Raw genomic sequence first — 23,198 nt, forward strand, 5'->3', positions numbered from 1 at the left:
GTTGCAATAGCTTAGCGAATTCTATTAGTAAGGTAGCAAGGTTCTTATGGGAAAAGTACAGCTCTGCCGTGCGCATGTACTATTTGGTCGTTTTTTCAACCCATTTGGCCAACCAAGCAGACCGCGTGTGTCGTGCTTTAGTGATCAAGGCTAGTGTGTGGATACTGTTTATTCATTGTTTGCTAATGTTTCTGTCGCATTTTGTCAGCCGCGGAAACAGCATGGTGTGTTAGGCAGGCCGACTTACGCACATTTCCGTTTTTTTTTTTTTTTTTTTTTTTTTAATTTGGTCACGCTAGAGCACTGTGCAAGCCACAATTCCTAGGCCCGGCCCGAACCCAAAAATTTTTTAAATATAAGCCCGAGCCCTGCCCGTACCCAGCAAAATTTAATAAAATAAACCTGAGCCCGTTGGACTGTTTTGAAATATCAGCCCGCGTTCGAACGACTATAAACATGAGTCCGAAAAAATTTGGCCTTTTCAACCTGAAAATGTAACCATACAGTGAGTATATTGGACTTACAATGTTTAAACTTGAACCGAGCTTTGTAAATATATATCCGGACACAGAAAAATGAATTTTGGAGAATATCGAATAAATATATTTTTAACAGAGCTCCAGTGACTTCGCTCTTCTATTTTTTTTTTTTCATTTAACCTTATTCAATGAGCTAACTTTTTGGTATCAGCAATCGCGAATTTATGGCGCATGGGCTTCAGCTACTGCATGCATGTACCTGGGCCTCCACGGCATGAAAAAAAAGAAATTGTTGAAGGCCGAGCCCCGCTCGGTCCCGAGAAAATGCGTCCCACCTTGCCCGTGCCATTTCAGTGCACTAATCCACACAATACACACGATATGCTTTTAATAACTTCACTCAAGGCAGCGAAAACAATCAACATTCAAAACTGTAATTCTCAGGAAAGCACTATATGGCGCACTTTATAACGGGATCGTTTTAAAACTGTACAGTTCAGTGGTACGCTGGCCATTCATTATCATAAAACAATTACCATATTACGAATTCGCACAAGTTCATTAAGAGTGCTGCCCACGTCTTGCAGACGCAAGATATTATGAAACAGCTCAACAAATAAACGCAGGGTAAAACAAATCGCAAATATAAAATCTTTGTAGCAATCACATAAAGTTATTAGGGGTATAATCCCACAACACGCTATTGCACTACCCTTTCAAACTGCATGGGCCATGGCCCTTCGGAAATTAGAGACCAACGCAAGCCTATGTCCTCTCTAAATTACAAACAAAAAAAGAACCAAGAACATTTAAAGATCAGCATAGTGCAAGCTAGGCTGCTCTTGCAATTACACACACAAAAATATCATCTGCAGCGGCTCAAGAAACGTCAAAAGCGAGCATGAACCGCTCAACAGCAGCATACCGGCAAGGCACGCCGCCTCGGGATCTCGGGATGTTGAACGCGTGGCAGTTAACATGTTCGGCTTCAAGGGCGCTATGGGGAGAAGGCGGCGCTTTTTCCACTACCCAAGTATTCTAGTCCACTATACTTTTGTTGGGACGTCTAAACATGCTGGAACTTGTTCGAAGCCCGGGGGGAGAGAAATAACAGCCTAAATAGTTTATTTATCAGCAAATAAAGGCATTGTTGGTTGCCTGGCAAATGTGAGGGAGCTATAAAAGGTAGAATCTTTCAGTCACAACGAAAATTTATTCAGCCTCTGGTGTCCCTGTAAAGGCAGTTGAATGCCACTAAGAGCTCCTGTGAGTTTCGTGCCGTGATTGAAGGCGTAACCACATGCACCGATGGTGACAGGCTACGCAAAAAATGTAACTCAGTGGGTACAGCAAACAGCAAATGTGGATGGCAGCGAGATGCCACAAAGATTGATACATTGCTGCCAATGCCTTCTGTCGCTCACTTGTGGGCTGCTTCTGGCCGGCCAAAAGTGAGCGACGGCCTGTCGTGGTCCGTGCCGCCGCCCACACTGCCGGTTTGCTGTATTGATTGAATTACAATTTTCGCGTCGCTCAGCACTGTCGTTGCATGTGGTTACCTTTTAATGCATTCAAGTAATGCTGCAGGACACTTGCAGTGTGCAAAATGCCCATGTGCACGAGATTTGGTGCATGCTAAAGCTCCCCAGTTGGTCAAAATTAATTTGGAGCCCTCCACTACGGTGTGCCTCATCACCTGCGTTGCGTTGGCGGGTTTCACAATCAGTCAGTCAATCACTTGCAGTGTGCTACAGGCTACCGAACGATCGCCGGAGGGCGCTGCAGTCTCCCCTCCGCGGGAGTATGCAGGGGCTGCCGCTGTTTTGGCACGGACTTTTTTTGCTGCGCACGTGCTAGATTTCTGGTGCTAGGAAGAGGTGTGGGTAAAATTTTCTTTCGGCTTATGAAACCATACGTGACGGCACATGTCCAGCAAGTTCGGTTGACATGCAGAGAGTTACTGAGATCATTCTTGTCCGTGTTTGTTTTGTCGTCTGCTGCGCACCACTCCACCGGCCGACTGCCCCTGCGAAAACAAGGGAGGAAGTGCACTGTTCTGCGGTCGTCAGCTGCTGTCTTTTCATGAGCAAGGCGATAGCTGTTCAGCTTGTCACAGCGTATTTTTCCCTGGTTTGTTACTTCCTTTGCGTCTTCGCGCTTTGGACATTCGGATTTTATGGACTGCAAAAACACTGAGGCTTGCAAGGCATGAGATAAACGTGATTGATTATGGCTGATCAATCTTACTTTCTTTCTTACTGTTCAATTTCTTACTCTCGGAACAATTGGCTACATCTTATAAAAAACGGATTAAAAAGGCACACACTATTAAATGGGTGCACTGACAACGGCGCATTTCCATTTCCTGTTATTTTTATTCGCAATGTTTGTCGTAGAGATTGACTCGCTTGGAGTACAACTATGGGTTAGCGTGACAGTTCACAGAAACAACAGAACAGCTTGTGGTGTAGAACTTTTAGTTACTATTAATGCGCAGAATTTGGTGTATAACCAGTATTTGTAAATGTGCAGAAAAAAACCGAACAGCAATTTATTCCAGAACACAAGTCACATAAACAAGAATGAACGCAGCTACTACAGCCAGGCAAATTGCTAGAAACTACTTTTTTCACCCATGCACAATGTGAACCTGTTGTGCCCTATCGAACGATATCGAACTGCACCAGCTAAGAACTCCCAAGTTCATTTATCATAGTGGAAAACAATCACTGACAGCACACATTTAAAAAAAATGGAGGGGGTACTCGGAATAATTTCAGAACACTAGTTCGCATTTTGAAAGACTTTAAATGTAAGCTGAAATTGCACAAATACAAACAAAAATGTGCCAACTTATTTTACCTTTTGAACCGCAGTGATCCATGCTAGCCGTCTTTCCTTTTGGTGCACTTTTGCAGGGAATGTGTAGCATTTCACGAGATGGATCCTTTTTTTTTCGCCTTCTTGTTACTGTTGTGGCAGCTGACCACGCAGCAATATTGGCGGTTTGCTTGGCGTTTAGTTTTACCACCTTAGACATTGCCAAGCAACTGCGGGACCGTCCGTTCTTTCTCCCCACACTCCCAAACCGGGGGAGAAGCCTGCCAAACTGCACGCTCAGCTCGTTGTGCATGGGGTCGCACTCCCCAGTCCATTTCCGCCTTCCCCCACCGCTCCAAGCAGCCGTCCCTCCTACTCCGTAATGCGAACCACTGGCTGCACCAGCCACTCACCCAGCACGTACAGAGGGCACGGCGGGAACGCCCCTTACTCCCTTGAAACGGAAAGGACGCCACTTGGCGATGGAGTCGGCGCTGCCCTGACGCGGAAAACTTCAGCTTCGCCTTTTGCTACTGCCAAGCTTGTGGCAGCCGATAGAGTAGGGGCTTCAGAGAGGCTCCGTAGGGTCACAGTACATACTGCCACATGGAACAACGTGCACAGAGTGGTTGCACTGTGGGCCGTGTTGCACCCAACGGGAGGTATAGGATTGATCTGGCTGCTACAGATGCCTGATGCCAGGCTTTTTGCCCAAAGGGTCATGTGATGCTTTTGAACGCGTTTGCCAGTGTACTCTGGGAAGTGTGTTCACATTCTCTCGCCAATGGAGGGTTAGGAGGCCAGTGGCTACTTTCCACTCAGTGAGCCTTTGAATGCTTTCACATTAAAGCGTGGGTTATGCATCCGATTCCTTACCAATTTAGCTACCAGGGTGGCTGTATTCCCTTTGGCTTTCTGGCGTATTTATGGCAAGGCTGTATCGTGCTCTTGGAAGGAGTAGTAGTCTGCTAGTTAACCTCAGACTGGATATAATGACCAATTCGTAATCCCCCTCCAAGTTCCCATAAAAACCAATGCATTTAAAACCTTGTTTTATCGAAGTACAATTAGCCTGTTGCAGGATATAACCAACAAATGTTATTTAGAAATAAAATTTATGGTCAGTCAGATAGTGCACCATGTGCACGTGGCGCCTGCGAAGCCTTTCCCACTTCCTCTCGCTGCACGTGGCACGCACGGCCACGGCAGGCCTCATGGCGCCTCACTCGGGTGAGACAGCTGCGCATATTGCGCACTTTTGATACAAATCTGCTTTCCTGCGCCAGGCTGCTCCAAAAGCTTGGAAATTGCAAAAATTGTGCCAAACTGCTCCAAAACAGTATGAGAGCCAAGGATTTTAACACTCCCGCCAGTTTCAGTGGGGAAAAATGCTTACTGACGGCATAATTTTCCAGCACCCCCAAGGTGACCCTGTTTGTAAAGGTTTAATTGATTGATGATACAATAAAATACCTGCATAAAATTGTCCCCAAGATAGTTTTTTCGAACGTCGCTATGTCGGGTTGCACATGTTATATTCTGTGAGTTTTTTAAAGTTTTCCCATGAAAACAATTGCAAAGTCCTGTAGAAAAAATACGTATGTGTACTCAGACGACAAACTACTGGTGAAAATTGATGAAAAGACGGCAATTTTCGGAGCGCCGTATATCTCCAGAACGACATTACTGGGCGCCGCCATCTTGGTGTGGTGAATATTGGAAAACATGGCCGTCGGGCGAAGCAGTTGCTCGTGGTTCATCCAGAGTGCTCTTCGCCGATTTCTACTGTGGTTTTGGTTATGGGGGTGGCTGGGTTTTCATTTATTCGTTTGATCTGTTGAGGGAAGTTGCGTGACTCGAAGAACGGGAGTTCATCAAAAACGTGAATTCGCCATGTTTCGGCCTCGAGTGAGAGGCACGGTGCGTGCTTGAAGTGAAATTTCGGACTCATTGCTGTGTTATAATAAAACGCCGGGTTATTGCTGCCTTTGACAGCGAGATTGCGAGTGGCGGGAATGGGACAATCGACACTGCAGAAGTGGCGGCGCAGGCTACATTGCCGCAAAATGTTCAAACAGTGGCCGATAGCGGGACAGCCTATTAATGCACGCTAGTAATAATGGTTTATCTATCTGAAGTGAAATTTAATGCCAAGAGGGAGGTGGCTAAACATAACAACGTTATTCAAATTGCGATCGTACTGAATGCGCACCTTGGGGATTGAAATGGGAGGGCTGGTGGGGTGCGAAGATTGTCACCTTGCTTTGCGCAACTTTTGCCATGTCTCTACAATTGTGTGTAAAGCCGAGTCTGGGATTACAAAAATAATTTCAGCATTCACATGATAATGAAAATGCCTTACGATTGCTTTTCGATTCGATTGTTTTGAATTGTTTTTCGATTCGATGTTTTCAACGGCACTCCATGCCATGGTGTAAGATATACTTTTAGGTGTGGACACAGCAACTCAAAAATCTGTCAAATAGAGTTGGTGGAGCCGTGGCGCCGCGCGTGGACCTTTGATTGAAAGGACATCTGGTGGCAGAACTCTTAACTAAGCTTCGGAGCGACCGAGGCTTCAAGTGACTTGAACAACAACTGTCTTAAGCCATGTGGTTCGCAGGCATCAGCTTCATGCGTGCCTGCTCACCGTTTGAGCTCACACAACGCGATCTTAACGCGTAATTTATTGCATTGTTTAAACAGCTGCGAGATTTCGAGCGTCCTAAGTTCATTAAGACGCGCTCGCAACTCCTCAGAACATTGGGCACCGGCAGTGAGTTTGACAACATCGATTCGTCTCCGCTGCTTCGGGCATGGACTTACCCCAGTTGTGCAACGTCATTTACGACGAAGAAACATCAGCGTACTCGCCGCCAGTTTAATCCATTTCACAAACTGTCTACTTTCCTTGTATGTTGGGGCGTTGTTCCGGCAGCGGACGCTTTCTTTTGCCGCTGCCTGTACGGAGTAGTTTGGGGGGCTGTAGCCAACAGTAAAGTCGACGGCACTGCATCGTTTGCGAGCGCGCACCTCTTCGACATTCAGTAGTACATCCCCTCAAAGCACCAAAAAGAACCCTTTCGCGCAACCGCACTCTCAGAAAAATGCTGACCGCAAGAAGCATCATTTTCTGCTGGGGATGGCTGCAGAGCATGCATTCATTCGTTTAGGATCGCAGGTAACGTTAATTACTGTCACGTTTTCTTGCCATTCGTTGCAGTACGTACTCAATGAAACATTTGCACTCCATTTTTTCTTTGCGCAAGCATAAAAAGCGCCGCATAAAATCTCATTTGTGTGAGTGCTCAACGGCTACTGAGGCACACCTTCCCTTCGGATTAGTGTTTTATACCTTCTTTTGATTGTTACCGACTCAAAACACATGCTTAGAACACATTGAAACACTGGGGCGAGCGCAAAGGCTTTCGCACGGCTTTCTTCAAATTATCGTCTGCACCCCCGTCCAGCGGAACCAGCCAAGCTGTGGCAAGCAGAAACCGAGCAGACGACCGGTTTCGGAGGCTGCCGAGAAAGCCCGACAAGGAGCCGAAAGGATCCGAACACCTCCGAGTGGGCGGCGCTCGGGCAGCTTCTTTTCTCTGCCACTGGAGGGCGCTGCAATCAACGGTCTCAGCGAAGGCGAAGGTCTACTGACCGATGGCAGCGTGCATGTGTGCATGTCGGAAACAGGTGTGCTTGCGTGTGAGAAATGATGGCGATGTGAGCCCGGCTGTGGACTGCACCCAATTCACGGGAGTTCGTGGTGAACCGGTGAGTGTCGGTGTAGTGACATGTGGCGGCTGTCTGGCTAGTGCGCGGTCGTTCCGTGAGCTGGGCCTGCTCAGTCGCTAGGCCTTGCGGTCAGGCCCCAGCGCTTTCCGGTGCGACCCGAGGGACACGGTTACGCCACCTACCAGCGGCACTGACAGCTGAGCATCGACGGAGTGTATCGACGACGCACCAGGCGGAGCGGGGGTCGTGTCTACCGCAGAGTTTTCCTGCTGGGCGTGTCGGCATGAGTGTAGCCATGGAGGCTTATGGGTGGCTTCCCCCAGGGGTACCGCGGCGAGTGTTGTGAGGTGCGGGTCTGCTGAAACGTCGCGAAGGCGAACTTGGGGCGTTTACGGTGCGCCATGGTCAAGACGGAGAAGTGCGCTGGGCAACGCAAGAAAAAAGAAGACCCACTGGTTCAGTGTGACCAGTGCGGCCGGTGGGCGTTCTTGGAGGAAACGGAGTTTGAGAATGTGGAGGCGGCGAACGCGGCTGCCCGGTTCGACTGCAAGGGGTGCTTGGAGATCAGTGCATTGCGGCGACGGATTCAAACGACTGAAGCCAAGGTTGAGGCCCTGCTTACCTTGGTGCAACGGCTGGGCGAGCAGCGGGAGGGTGCGCCCCCATGGGGCCACAGCGACGAAGTTGCGGATGGTACTACGGTGAACGGCGCGGCCGCCGTGCACGGGTCGCAGGGACACATAGCCGACTTGCACACGGGCCCGGTGGTGCCCAAGCAGCCAGAGAGCGGAAGGGTCGAAACACCACTCCGGGAGCGTGAGTCAGAAGAGAGCAGGGTGTTGGCGAGGACAGCCGGCGGTGACACCCAGCTGTTGGACTCCGACGATCCGAGCGTACTTCTGCGGAGCCCCAAGGGGGAGGTCGACGAGGCAGAGCAGTCAAGAGAGAGTGCCACAGCTCCCCACAACAGGTGGCACGGGAAGGGACCGCTCCTGCACGAGGGGGTAGACGTACCAGACCAGACAGAAGGTTCCCAAGAACTCTTCAGGGAATTGGCGGCTGAGGACAGGGAGGCCGGGATGGCAGGGGGAGGTGCTGAAAACGTACTACCGGCTACGGCTGACAAGCCGTCTGTTCCGGAACCGAACACAGCCCAACCAGCAGTGGTAGGAACCACACCACCCCTGTCAAACCGCCAGCTGGACGGAGCCACGAAGAAGGCCAACGATGGCAAACGGCTGGGTGCCACGAAAGCGCAGCGCGGGAGGCTAGACAAAGGGCATGCAGAGTCCATAAGTTGTGAGGACACGGACACGGCACGGGAGGTCCTCATTGTGGGAGACACGAATGCTTCCCGACTCACCCGCGCTCTCCAGCGACAGTTGGGGGCAGACAGGAGGAAATGTATACAGTGGTGCCAAGTCCGAAGAGTCCGGGCAGATGACATCAAGGGGTTGTTCAGCCGCAACCAGGAGGACACCAGCAGGCGGGCACGGCTAGTGGTTCTCCACACTGGACTGACGGATGTGCTGGATGGTGCACAGCCGGATGACATAGTGGAGGGCATCCGAGAGAGTCTGGTGCCGCACTCACCGCAGCTTATCATCTGCTCGGTGCCTGAGGCCTCCATGTGGGGAAGGGAACCACATGCGCGAGCGGTGCAGCTCAATTCTCTCCTGAGGCAACTGTGTTCCTCCCAGAAGGTGACTTTTCTGGACTTGTCAGCTTGCACGGAAGGAGAGGGCCGAATAGCGCGTGACGGCTTCCACTTTCTCGCTGAGACAGCACGCATGGTGGCAGGCTTGGTAGCCCAGTTTGTGACCCCTTTTTTAGGGGTACCGAAGGGGAAAAGCCAAGGCGGGGACAGGCGGATAAAGACACCAGAACGGCGAAGGACATCTACACGGATTTTCAAGCAGTCCCGGCGAGATTTCCCCAAGGAAGGTGCAACGCCACTGACGGCAGCAACAGGTCCTGGGAGAAGGACAAATGCTGCAGTGATAGGCGAGGAGCCACGCAGTACTGCAGAGTGGAAGGAAGCACAGCAAGAGGCTGGGGGTATGGGCCACAGCATCCCAAGGTACCAACGGCAGGGAGTACTTCCAGGGTCACAGCAGGGGCTCTGGAACTGGAGGCCTCACCCCCCTCCACCGGTAGCCTTGGCCTCAGGGCAATACCACCCAGCAGAAACAACCTCCCGAGCTGCACTGCCGTCAATGGAGATCCACCAGCCACCATTCCCGCAGGGCTTCATGTCTACACAGCAGATGCCTGCAGACTGGCGCCTGTTCCACATGGTGGGAGACTTCGTCCGGCAGCACCTAGGTCGGGCAGGGTACCAGCGCGCATAGGTGTACGCCGGCCGCGCGGCCACCAACGTGGGCAGGATGGTATCAGGATGGGGTTCCTGAACCTTAACGGGGGTCGACGCGAGCTCAAATGGACTGAGCTCTACCGCACACTGCGAGAAGATGACATCTCCCTGTTTGCGGTGGCGGAGACGCACCTCCGTGAGCTGGAGGAGCCACCTGCTCACTCCGACTGGTGTTGGGCGGGATGCAACAGAGCCGGTCAGGGGCGCAAGGGTGGTGGGATAGGCTTCCTGTGGCGGTGGGACCTGCAGTGGCGACGCCAAGAAGGTGCATGCAGTGATCACCTGTGGGTGTTTGGGGACTTGAGGGGCATCCCAGTGGCAGTGTGTGTGGTATACCTGGCAGTGAACACCAAGCACCGTGATGAAAACGTGCAGTCGCTGGAGTGCATTCGCAGGGATGCCCGCCAGTGGGCAACGGACAGGGAACTCATCATCCTTGGTGACTTCAACGGGCACCTCAGTGAATTAGACGGCCACACTGACTTTAACGGGAGGCTAGTGTTAGGGTTGGCCGAGGACATGCAGCTCAGCATTCTTAACCTTGATCAGCGGTGTGTGGGCCAAGTCACCTGGTGTGCACGAGGAAGCGCCACCACCATCGATTATGCACTCATCTCACACGGTCTGGACAGTGCCTGTAGGATGTGCACGGTAGATGAGGAGGGCTTAAGGAGTGTGGGGAGCGACCATAACCGCCTGTGCCTGCAGTTTGGGGCTGCAGGGTTCCGGAAAAGAAACCCACAGCGGAAGGACAGAGGCAAGTACCTGCCCAGCGCTGCAGTGGGGAAGGTCTGTGAAGATTTTGAGGTTAGCCCACGCAGGCATGCAGCTACATCTTGCGAAGACTTTGTACAGGCCTTAAGGGAGGTCATTGAGCGCCACATGGTGCAGGACAGAAGGTCGGACGAGGCCAGGAAGAACCCATGGTGGGATGAGGAGGTGGAGACGGCATGGAAAGAGCGCCGTAGAGCAAACCGAGCTCACCGGCTTGCCATCAAGACTGGGTGTGCCGAGGCGGTCCCAGCTATGTGGGCTCAATACATTGAGCTGAAACGCAAGGTGCAGGCATTGGTGCAGGCGAAGTTGGCCGAGCACAACATGAGCCTCTTTCGGTCACTACACTCGGATGGCAAATCCACCGCCCAGAGGTTCTGGAGGTATGTCACGTCGTTGGACAGGCCAGCCCCCCCTCCGTGCCAGCTTCGGGATGTGGCATCTGGACGCTCTATCCTCAACCTGAAGGAGCACCTCACCGAGCACTTCACTCGTGTATTTCAGGACCCCGATCCTCCGGCTGACCTGTGTGGTGGGCAGAAAGAGGACATACCACCTGACTCGACCTCGGCCAGGTCAAGGGAGGAGAACACACATTATGCCTTCTCAGGGTTGTCGGTGGACCGGGCCTTAGCACAGCTGCGGGCTCGAACAGCCATGGGCCTAGACAGTCTGCCAGCCCGGCTGCTAAAAAATCTCGGGCCTGTTGCCAGAGAGCAGTTGGCAGACCTGTTCACAGGCATCATTGAGGGAGCTCCAATCCCAGAGGACTGGCGTTTGGGCAGGATCACCCTTGTCCCGAAACAGGGTGGCAACCCTGCACACCTGGGCGACCTTTGGCCACTCACCGTCATTAGTGTTGTGTACCGCCTGTTCGCGAGCATCCTTAAGGACTGGCTGAGCGGGTGGGTCGAGGCACACAACCTCCTGACAGAGTTGCAGAACGGATTTCGTCGGGGGCGCAGACTGGACGACAACTTGTTTGTGCTCACTCATTGTACAGAAATAGCCAGGAAGGAAGGACGCTCCCTGTTGTGTTGCTTCTTAGATGTGGAGAAAGCATACGACTCGGTACCCCATGCCCTTCTCTTCAAGCGTCTGGCACGTATGGGTATCCCAGGGGCCATACTGGACACCATACAACGCCTGTACGAGGCAAATTCAGTGGTGGTGAAGTTTGGTGGCGTGCAGTCTGCACGGATCCCAGTGGCCAAGGGACTCCGGCAGGGGTGTCCACTTTCACCACTGCTGTACATATTGTATGCAGCTGACATTGAGCGGGAGCTGCTAAAATCAGGCTTAGGCTTTGGCCTAAGATTTAGCACCAGGGGCATAGATGACAGCTGCAGACTTCCGGGTCTGGCCTTCGCAGATGACTTGGTCGTTATGGCAGAAAGCTCATCAGAGCTCCAAGTGCTGCTGGACATCTGCCATGCCGAGGTCACAAAGCTGGGTCTACGGTTCAACACCAAGAAGACTGCAGTTGTCCGCCTTGCTGGTGGTCAAAACGCAAACAGTACGCTCTCACTGGCCGGAAAACCCCTCGCCACTCAAGCATCATACAAGTACCTGGGTGTGTGGCTGGGAATGGACGAGAACCTGTACAGTGAGCAGGAGGAGAAGCTCCGGCAATCAGCACTGAGAGCCCAAGGGATCCTCAGACGCCGGGTGCTGTGGGGCTGCAACCGCTTCACTATGGTACGCGAGTTGTGGAAGCTCGTCCATGTACCAGCCCTGACGTTTGCCAACGCCGTGGTCTGCCTGTCATCGGAGACTAGGGAATGGCTGGAGCGACGCCAGCGTGAGGTGGGCCGCACGGCAGTCGGCTGTCATGGCACCGTAGCCAACGAAGCTGTGCAGGGCGATGTGGGGTGGTCCTCGTTTGAAGCGAGGGAAGCTTCCAGCAAGCTTGTCTATAAGGGCCGCCTGCTTTTTATGAGCCGTGAACGCTGGGCGCGCCGAGTCTTCGAGTACCTGTCGGCGACGTGCCTGCGCACCAAGTGGACGCGTCGAATGTACAGGCTGGAACAAAAGTATGGACTCTCCCGAAAGCCTGTCGAGGCGAACTCGGCAACCTTGTGGACACGAGAAGTGCGGCTGCGAGTTTGTGCGGCAGAAGAGGAGGAGTGGCGCCGCAGCTGCTCCGAAAAATCTTCTTTGGCCCTCTACAGAGCCCACAAATGTGCGATCAGCTCGGTCCGGCTGTATGACAACAGCCTGGGCAGCACGCTCCTTTTTGAGGCTCGAGCGGGGGCACTTCGTACGCGAGTTCGACAGAAGAGGCTGGACGATTCAGTGGAGGATGTCCTGTGTCGTGCGTGTGTGCATGAGGAGGAAACGATGGAACATGTGGTCCTCCAGTGTGATCAGCTTGGACCAGACCGCAAGGGCGTGGGGAGCGATGGCAACACTCCTCTGCATGTTGCTCTTGGGTTTGAGGAGGGCGGCGCAGTGGACATGCGCGCTGTGGCGCGGACAAAGTGCCGCCTTGAAATGTGGAAGAGGGCGACCCTTGGCGCACAGTAGTATGGGTCGTAGTGTGGCGTAGGACTAGGACGGTGGGTTCGGGTTCTTCGGCCACTGGGCCTTCACGGGCCCTGAGCTCTTGTATATAGAGTGCGTGCGTAGTGTTTTTTTTTTTTTTTTTTTTTTTTTTTTGGTTAGGGTCGAGACCTCTCACCCGCCCGCTGCAAAGGGTACAACCGCAATATCATCATCATCATCAGCGGCGCCAGTTTGGCGACTTTATCAAAACGAAGAGCACACGTTCGTTTTGTAAGCTGTGTCCTCACCTAATAATATATCTTACACCGTGCTCCATGCTATCTATGCATAGAGCCTAAGAATTTATGAATGGCTCGTGAAAAGGTAGTGCAGTTCGTGCCTTGTGATACTCCAGTAGAAAAACTTCATTGAAAGGCTGTTTCAGTGTTATGTACGTTCAAAACCCATTACAAAGTGCACTCCCCCCCGAGTTGCCAAAAATTTGATTTTTAGGCTCCTAAGGTGACGTAATAAATGTCCTCATTCTGCTCCAAATCAAGGTTCTTCTGCTCCAAAATCGAGATTTCGCTGCTCCAAAAACTGCTCCCAAATCTGATTCAGCTGTCTCACCCCTGCTCACTGCTTGGTGGCACTCGGTGACGTGCGCTGCGGGAGCCACGCTGTACATGTGTTGTGTGTGTGCTTGTATTTTTTTTAGTGCTTCAGCCTTGGCGTTTATCGCGCTGAGCGCGTGATTCCAGCACCATGAATGTGTTAGGCAGAAAGCGAAAGACTATGACGCTGGACCAGAAGGCGGCAGTGATAAAAACGTTGCATTGGGCGCGAAGCTGAGCAACCCATCGTTTGCATCAAAAGATGCATCAATGTCAGTCACGGACTTCTTTGCGGCTAAGTCTGCTTGAAATGGGGATTATGCATTTTGAACTGCAAAAAGTAGTCACGGGACTTTTGTTTTAATCTTTGGAATGTGGTTATTTTGTTGTGTACCACTGTGCGGCGAGATGCTATTTCAGCCTCTATTCGTATGAGGTATGTGCAGTGCACAATACTTCGCTACAGCTACAACGAAATATTGGTTATGATGAACAAATCACAGCACCCCTTCAAGTTCACTATAACGAGGTTTAACTGTATGTACCTGTGCATATATATGCATGTGTGTATATGGTGGAAAGCTGGGCGGGCTGGTAAGGTGACATCTGGAAACAGCGCTCATCTCGTCATCTCAGCGCTCGTCTTGTCTACTTCTTCCGTCCTCGTCCATGTTGCGCTGTTTCCAGATGTACGCACACACACACACTTGAGTCACAAAAAACGAGACGCAGTGATGCTGGCTCCCCAAACTTCCACCTGCAGCCACCCCTTGACAAGACCACTTAACTGCGCGCGTTTAGCTGTGGGGTATGGCTGCAGGTTTTTGTACGAGATGTTGCCCTCAACTGGTTGCCCTCTCCTTTGCTGCAGTGCATGTGCCTGGCTGTGTCCCGGCTGGTGCACCCCTGGAGGCACTCCTCCCTCCTCCTCCTCCTCCTGCACAGCATGGCGTGGGCCCCTCCTGCAGCTGGCACTCTGGGAACCCGGGCTGGGTGAGGTTACCACTGGACAGGAAAAGGTAATTTTGTTGCACGCACGTACAAGTGTCTATAAGCACCCGTCCTTGCGCTCCCCCCCCCCCCCCCCCGCAAGAAGGCTGATTTTATATGAGAAAGAGAGTGTAGAGTAGGGAAACAGAGCGCTTTAAATGTCGTCACAGAAGGAACAGATAGTGGGAAGAGTGTTTAGCAGATGCACAAAACTGCCTTCATGCTACTGTTAGGGGAGGGGAAAAGGGAAGAGAGGCCCAAGAGAGAAGGGCGCTAAAGAGATGCAAGCTGAGAGGGATCAACCAAATTAGGTCACAAAAGGCAAGTGCAAATGTCTGAGGGGGGAAGGATCTGTAAATTTGTGAATTAACCCGGTATTGCTATGGTGTGAGAGCAGACATTTTGTGACTAGGTGCCGCTGAGAACGAGAAGGCCCTGGACCTAAAATTGTTTTTAAGGTAACTGGTCCTTGCACATAACTTATACATGCCATGTTGTGTAGCAAGGTTGATCTAGAGGCCCCGTAAGCAGGGCAGTGGAGCAAGACATGCTCAGTTGTCTCTCCTGCCACAGTTATTGCAACTGGTATCGGAAGTCAGTCCAATGCAGAAACTGTAACTATTGGCGTATGCTCCATTGAGTTGTAGCCGATTATATAAGGTTTATAGCTGACGAGGCAGCTGGTGAGGAAGTCTTGATGACCGCTCAGGGTCAAGTGCATAGAGAAATTTGTGATGGTGAGTAGGAAGGGACCAGATCCAGTTTCTTTCTTTAGAAGTGGCCAAGGCGGAAGCATCGCGTGTAGTAAAAAATGTTAGGAGAACAAGAATGTAGCGCCAAAAAAGACAGGGACGAGCGTCCATCTTGTCCGTTCGCCATCCTCGTCTTTTGCTGCACTAAATTCCTATTTCCCTAATATTGTCACGTGTGCATCGGCGCCTCCACGACGTAGCCGCTCTTCCCCCTGTGGGTCTGTGCATGGACTGTGGCGCAGTGTACAAACGGACCACCGAAGACAACGGCGAAGAAGCGTGTGTGCTTGTGCTTTTGCCGCCAATTGGACACCTTCGATTCTCTCTTGTGCTTGTCCTGTGCCATGGCTCTCGCTTGCCAGGCGCCCACCCCACCGACCAGACCTGCTGCGCAGACTCCGTACTCACCACTCATCCACCCTCTCGATATTGGCTTCATTAATTTCATCGTTAAATAGTGTGTACTCCCAAAACGAAATATATGAGAGCAATCTTGTGAAGACATAATGAACTCAGATTGCTAGATCTTGTATAAAAATCACTTCTGATAAGCAAAGAATTAATTAAGGCGGGTAGACATTGACAAGGGCCCACTGAATATTATATGCCTAGCTTGAAGCAGGATGTGCCCAGTAGTGGCATCCTCATTGTTATAGCCACCACTGCAACAGTGCGGCGCATGGAGGAAAGAAAAGGTTAGGAGAGGCCCTGACGTCACATTTGTGAAGCCGAGTCCCGCCATGACTTGAGCCCACGGAGCCCAGCACTCTATCCCATCATCCTTTGCTGTCTCCGGTTTGATTTGGCTAACATGGCGTCGCCCTGCCCTCCCGCTTCAAAGCGAAAACAGCTTCGTCGCTAATTCCTCGGTGCGATGTCATCTTCTAAGCTGTTGATTTCGCCTTCAATTTGCCCATTCTAACCCTCACCCAAAGTTTCAATCGAAAAACGGCCTTCGTTTTTGAGATAGAAGGGCGATTTTTCAGCTCTTAAAGGGACCCAGAAAAGCCTTCTGTAAAAGTTACAAAAGGCCTGTATTGTCACGTAGCACCAATATAGCGATGCAATGCCGTTGGAATTATTGATCTACATTCAGTATTAGCTGCACCAGAAGCAATTAAATGCACCTCTCCCCACTTGCCGATCGACTCCTCCTCCCTCTCTGCCTCCTTCAAAGCAGCTAGCTCCATTCCTGCGCCTAGGCTCGCGTCAATCACTGCGGACCCGCCTTTGCCGCCTTTGCCTCGGGATCGCGCAGGAAGGAGGAAGAGCAGCCGGAAGCCAATGGCAGTGACGCCGGCGGCGGCCGACCTTGCCGGCGATTGGGTGAATCAGGGGGCGCCTTCGCCGTTGCGTCAGCAGCGATCGCCGTTGCGTCACCCGCGGTCGCCGTTGCGTCAGCCGCGGTCGGCTCGCTGCGGCGTCGCGCTCATCGGCTGAGAAAGGCGATCTTCAAAAATTGTTTACAAATTATCTGTACAACGTATGGGGCTCACACTTGGCTCAAAAATCCCCCGTTATGTGTTCTACCACCTGAATGCATTTGATTGCCACCTTCACGAAGCTTTTCGGGGTCCCTTTAAGCCTGGCAAAGTAGCGTGTGTCGTCGTCATAGCAACAGGCTGGCGGGATGGCGAACGCAGACGCCTCCGACGGCAGAGTTTTCAAACTGGCCTAATTTAAAAATGTTTGTCGTCGCGACTGCGCTGGTTTGCAAACGTAGCGAGGCAGCCACATACCAAGTGCCTTAAAAATTTGTCCATTTTATTTGCCCAAATTTGGCCGCCACAGTTGTAAACAAGTAAGCAACATTGTCTATGGGCTCAAGAAAATTCACGTGACTTCCTCCACACTTTTCGCAATGCATTGGGGTGCTAGGGGCCTCTCCTGAGTATTCTTTCCTCCATGGTGCGGCGAGATCTTCCTCCTTGTAGCTTTTGAGCAAGACTCCGGTGGGCCCCCCTCCACACTTGATTTCTCATCTGTAGTTCCCAGTGCTACAGCCTCCAACAGGATTGTAGCTTGCTGGAGACACCAGGTATAGCATTTATTCAGCCGTAGTACAGCGTAGGCATGGATGAATGTTGAGATGGGAGGGTGGGACGAAGCAGTGTTTGTTTGTAGTGAGAAGCCAGACAGTTAGACCGGCTGAGCGGACCGAATCTCGATGAGGACGATTATGGTTGGAGAACGAAGATGATGGTAATTGGCTGTGGCTGGGAGATGGCGGTGATCAGTGTTCAGAGTGGAAGCAGGGCTGTACCCAGAGGGGGGGTTTGGGGGTTCGAACCCCTCCCGAAATCTTTTCCAGGCGGCGCGTAAGCAATACTTACTGTTGTCGGCAAAAGTACCCCCTTCCCAAAACCCACAACCCCCTCCGAAAAAAATTTCTGGCTACGACCCTGAGTGGAAGGATCAGGATCAGATGCTCACACTAGTTTAAATTTACATGAGGTCTTCAACATAGATGTACAACACCAAGACATGTAAGTGGTTTTGTAAATGTCTTTGGCCTTATCCATCCCTTAACAGGAGTAACTAGCCTTGGAACTTGTTTGTTTAAAGGTATAAATCTTGCCACTGGCCACGGAGCAAGAATATAAGGAGGCAAAACGGCCCATTGCGACAAGCGTGGGCGAGCGACGAGATAATGTCACAATGGGTGACTGGTAAAAAGCGCAAAGGCTCATGGGTACATTGTTTGCTCCCGCAGAGCCCAGCCACTTCCGGTTGAAGAGCTCTCCTGGCCTCCCGTAGGCCGGCAGCTTTCATGCAGGCGTGTGCTTGTTGTTTGTCTGTTTCCACCGGAAAAAAAAAAAAAACGCCCATGCATCGCACATTCAATGAATAACAACGATGAATCCTACTAGGGACTCCTGAAAGCTAAGCACCCTATGACAAATAAACAACACACACTCACACATGCGTGAACGCCGCCGTCGTACGGGAGGCCAGGCAAGATCTCGAACCGGAAGTGGCTGGAGCAGACGACGTACCCATGAGCCTTTGCGATTTTTACCGGTCACCCATGGAAAACAAGGCGGACTGCAAAGCTTGGTAGCTGCGATGGCGAAGGAGTGGGTAGTGGCACCCGATGGACGAAGTGATAGCGGCCGCACTTATTCCGCGGCCGAGCATGGAAATGCCGATTTCGGCGGCCGCTCAGTTTCTTCACCCGCGGCAGATGCTGCTAGCTTAACGTATGACGAGCACTTGTGACATCTGGCCGCGCTAGGGAGCCTAGTTTCGCCTCCTATCTTATTCTTGCTCCGTGCCACTGGCACATACAAGGAAGATTGAGGTCAGGTCGGCTGCAGCCTGCTTTGAAATTTGGTCCATGGGAAAACATAGTGACTGCAAGTGGATTTTTCTGCCACAAGCAGTGCACCAAGATTCTGGGGCTTCTGCATCTGCTTTCACCCCGAGGATCAGAATCTTTACCACAAGGATGACGCCCAATGTTTCTAGTTTGAAATGTTTTTAAAGAACTATGTTGATCTCCTAAGGACTTAAGAGCTGAATCGGGGCATGCAGCCTGTGCTCGTGTGTTAGTTTATGCTAACCATTGTATTCTGTTTTCTGACCCCTACTTAGGATTGTTGCCAGCCACCGTGACAGAATCCCAATCCAAGCTGAGTGTGGTGTCAAATCCGGTTGGCAGTCTCAACACCAGGAAGCGAATCGGACCATTCTTGAAAAAGGGAGTGTGGCTTCTCGAGGCTGCAGTGTTTGCAAGGGTGTTTTCTGCTGGAAGGGTGCCCTGTCACCCACTGGTCAAAAGTCGTACACATGTGGTGTCTGTCAAGAAAGCTTCGTCAGGGAGCAGAAATATTTTGAGCACCAAAAACGGCACACTGGTGAGAAACCCCACTCCTGTTCCATCTGCCACAAATGCTTTACCAAGAAGTCAGACCTCAAGAAGCACGGGAGATTGCACAAGAATGTAAGGTCATTTGCTTGTCACATGTGCCTGGAGACGTTTACTCAGGCAGCAGACCTGCTGGAGCACGAGAGGCTGCACACCGGTGAAAAGCCTTATACCTGCACCGTCTGTTGGAAAAGCTTTGCTAGGAAGGTTTACCTGGTGAGGCACAGAAGGGGCCACACGGGTGAAAAGCCTTATATGTGTCCTGTCTGCGGCAAAGGCTTTAGCCACACTTCACACCTTGTTGTTCACAAAAAAATGCATACTGGTGAAAGGCCTTATACCTGCAGCGCCTGTTGCAAAAGTTTTGCTAGGAAAATTGACCTTGGCAGGCACGAAAGGGTGCACACCGGTGAAAAGCCCTTTGTTTGTATTGTGTGTCAAAAGAGCTTTGCCCTGAATTCAAATTTGCTGAGGCATGAAAGGCTGCACACTGGTGAAAAGCCTTATGTTTGTCCTACGTGTCAACAAAGGTTTACTCTGAAGGCAAATTTGCTGAAGCACGAGAAATTGCACCGCAGTGAAAATCCTTAGAACTGCAATGTTTGCCTCACAAGCTTCGCGTTGGTGAAGCGGCATATGTTGTGAGCAGTGAGAACACTTGTTTTGCGATGAAGATGCATGAAAGAACGAGATTAGGGAGTGTGTGAGGAATACCATGGAATGTATCGTTTGGGGAAAATAAACGTGCGTGTATATGTGATTTATGTGCGCTAGTGCATGCGTTGCCAAGAGGGACGAGGTTTGGGCCTGTTGGTGACACATAATGAGATAAAACGCGCTAACAAGACGAGGACGAAGAGAGAATACACAAGCACGCGCTTGTGTATTCTCTCTTACGCGCTTGTGCTTGTGTATTCTCTCTTCGTCCTCGTCTTGTTAGCGTGTTTTATCTCATCATGCGTTGCCAATGATTTACTATGTGCACGTGAGCCCAATCCTGCTTTTCAAGAGTGCAGGTTCAATGCTGGCTGGGCTGGCTGCTTTTCAGGGTGAAAAACGAAAATGCCCGTGTATCAAGATCGTGATGCATGTTGGGGCTCTGCAGCGGCAGCCAAAGAAGTTCTGCGACTTGAATAGCAGACTGTCAATGCTAATTTGGAATCCTCCGCTACAGTGTGCCTCGTAGCCCAAGTGTAGCTTTGGTGCAGTGTGCCCTACACTTCGAATTTGGATATTTTTTGCTTTTTGTACCAATCTGCAGTAATCAGAAGGGTGGGATGAGAACCATGTCGCATAGGAGGGGTGGGACTCTAGTCTCTTCTAACAGGCTTCCAACTTGGCAGGATATGAATTGTAAATATGTTCCCTAGAAGAACCAGACGCATCGGTGGCTGATGTCTGCAAATATATTTTGACAGGAGCTGCACAGCTATGCATGGCCATGACAGCGCATTGCCTACGTTAGACTCGCCACCGCAGATTCCAAAACCTGCGCATGCATGACTGGCGTGCTGAGCTGCCTCGTCGCCTTAGGCCAGACCACCATAGCACAGTAGAGCGCGCTACTAATCCGCCCTTTGGCCCCTTGTTTTTCCAAGACCAGAATGAATGTTTCTTCAAGTACGGAGTTTCCAAGAAAGCTGTTAGTTTTCCTTTGTTGCCATTTCAAGTGGGTGTCAAGTTTTTCTTGTTAAAAAATTTGCTTCACCTGAAACTTTTACCCTAAACTGGTGGAGTAAAAGTTGTAACTTGTTCCTTTCTTTGTGGCACATTGGTCAGAAATCAGTGGCTTTGAATGGATAATGTACCCACTCCACAAAACTATAATTGAAAACGAGTGAGTTGTAGACCAGTGCATGCCACATGACACCTGAACGTATGTACATCAGCTGCACACCAGTTTGCACGGAACCATTATTCTAGGAAAGCTGTAGTGGGCAATTTGCATCGTAACATGAAACGAAAGTGGAGAAGGCCATGCAAACATGGTGCAGCAGAAGAAGAACCGGTCGGAGGGGAAGGAAGGCAGAAATGTGACAGAGCTAATGAGCATTGCCAAGCCTTTGCCTACAAGGCACGTGAGCAAACTAATTTTTATTGCTTTGGGAGGCTCGCACAATAGCTTCTCTCAGCGCTAATAATTAACTGGTGGCACAGGCGTATTTTGCTTGCCATTTAAACGTTCGTTATTTGGTAGCCATATGCTGAGTTCCGTAACTCAAATTTAAAAAGGTGCAGGCAGCAGGAGCGCTCCAAGCTGGGCGAATGACAGCTTGATTGGAACCAGCGTGACAGGAGCACAGATGGTGCAGAACACACGAGCGTATTGCCACTGTTTGCCTGTATCCAGCGGCCGTCCTTCTGTAATCTTTGCTGTGTCTCCGTTCCTGTTGTGCTATTTCAATCGTCGTACAGGCCGTTTGCGTGGTTCCAAATTTATAATGTAGTGCGATTTTGTGTGGGCTTTCGTACATTTTAACCCTTTTCTAGCTCCTGCTTGTGGATGTTTTTTTTTTGTTCATTTGAAGGCTGTCCTAAACCAAGATGCTGCTTTATTCTTTCTTTTGCCCGGCACTGCTCATTTTTGTTGTAAAGACTGTCTTGCCTTTATAGAGTATCAGGCCCCTTCCGTAGGAATGCAGAGACTGTCTACAAAGTCGCCACTACAGCTAGATTCCTAGATTCATCTCTAAAGCGAGACTAGTACTTCCATGCAAAGTTTACCACAACGATATTTCCTCCTATCACAGTGGCACATACATACAGGAAAAAAAAACTGCATGACGAGGCAGGCACTTCATCAGTTCACTGCTTTCCTTGTTTCTCCACATAGCAGTTCTTGTTGACAACAATGGGAAACAAGACCTCAGGAGAACAGCAACATCACCTGAGACTCCCTCATGCCGCATCCTATCACTCGGTCTTTTCCCGTCAGTTCTTGCACAGGCAACGTGACTTAAAAAAATTAAGACCGGCTCCCCATTTCGACCATTCGCCCTGGGTATGTACGTGGCGCTCATCAGCAGAAGGCCAAATAAAACGCAATGTAAATTATATAAGTGCCCTCTTCAGTCTTCGTATACTTAAAGGAGCCATGAAGACAAAATACAAGTTGGGTTTATTAGGAAGACTGCTTAGTCCCGATAACAATGATACCAATATTGCAATCTTCGAACAAATAACGGAGATATTAAAGAAAACGTGTGAAGCCGTTGCGACCCCCTAGCCAATTTCCCGCAACTTTTATATGACGTCACGGAATCTTGTTTGTGTTGTGCGATTGGCGGCCGCCTAACTGACCTGTCATGACAACACATGACTGGACGTCTGTAATGGGGCCTCTGGTTCCATTTGACCGCATTACTTGAATGCTAACGTGCAGTTAACGCACTGAAAATTATGGTTTATTGTTGGCCTGTATGACGTCATTCTTGCTCATAACACGTCACTGTGGCGCAAAATTTGAAAGTTTTTAAATACTTCTTGCTTTTTTTTTCATTAAAAAACATCTTTTGGGGCTGTAATGGAGCTGAGTGAGATACTGAATCCTAGTTCTTTCAAAATACACGAAGTTGTATTTTCTCTTCGTGGCTCCTTTAAGCCCACCGCTGCATTCTTCATCGAGTGCTCCCTCACCAATGAAGACCCTCACTTGTTCTGGGCGATTAAATTCATGCCTGGCAAAGCAGCGCGCTTTCTGATAAGCCGCTACCTCTTAGGCATCCGGATCTTCTTCGGTTGCCCGATGCGAGAGTCGGAGAGAGTTCTGCCGCTGCCGCCACGGTGTATTCGAGTTTTATGAGCGCAGGTGGTCGCACCTAGCAACGCGAAGTTAGTGACGTGATGAGCAGACGAGAGTCGTTTTGGAGGCAGAACGAAGGAGGCGACATCATTTTTGGCCTGACTAACACCGACGTTTTGACGTCCCTCATCGCTGTGTGCATCTGCCGCGCACGGTTGACATCGTGGCATGCTAGGCAGTCGTCGTGCCCCAAAGACCTTGAGGTGCTATGTGGACGGCTTCAACCTTCTTCCAGCCGCTCGCGACTTTTTTGTTGCCTCCTTCGTTCTGAGTGGTAGCATCAAGCAAGTGTGTTCAGGTTCTACCTAAAGGTGCAATGTGGCTTCTCCAAGGAGTTTGGTCTCTCATTTGGACGAGATAGGCTTAATTTCTAAATTGTAAAGTATGAGGCCCAAGCTCGGAACACAAACCAAACGCATGTAAGTCTGTTATCGCGCCAAGTCCACGAGAGTTTTTTTTTCTTTTTCTCTCCTGCCCAGCGCTTCCTTGAGCCTTTTCGTCCACCA

The 23,198-nt window shown here is 50.7% G+C and overlaps 1 protein-coding gene across 7 annotated transcripts in view; it reads left to right on the top strand.

The window, feature by feature from the left end:
- The window catches only part of LOC144142351 (uncharacterized), a 58,958-nt gene that overhangs the window by 16,620 nt on the left and 19,140 nt on the right, over positions 1–23,198 (top strand). For 5 of the 7 annotated variants that reach the window (XM_077673787.1, XM_077673784.1, XM_077673785.1 and 2 more), the window contains 2 exons: positions 14,152–14,299; positions 18,617–19,650. In XM_077673787.1, coding sequence (XP_077529913.1) covers positions 14,152–14,299; positions 18,617–19,481 — 1,013 coding nt within the window. In that variant the 3' untranslated portion in view covers positions 19,482–19,650. The other 2 variants (XM_077673789.1, XM_077673790.1) reach the window with 2 other exon arrangements.

This window comes from Haemaphysalis longicornis, unplaced genomic scaffold (genome assembly GCF_048455015.1).
Source record: "Haemaphysalis longicornis isolate Haplotype H1 unplaced genomic scaffold, Haemaphysalis longicornis Haplotype H1 scaffold_6, whole genome shotgun sequence".
Classification (NCBI taxonomy): domain Eukaryota; kingdom Metazoa; phylum Arthropoda; class Arachnida; order Ixodida; family Ixodidae; genus Haemaphysalis; species Haemaphysalis longicornis.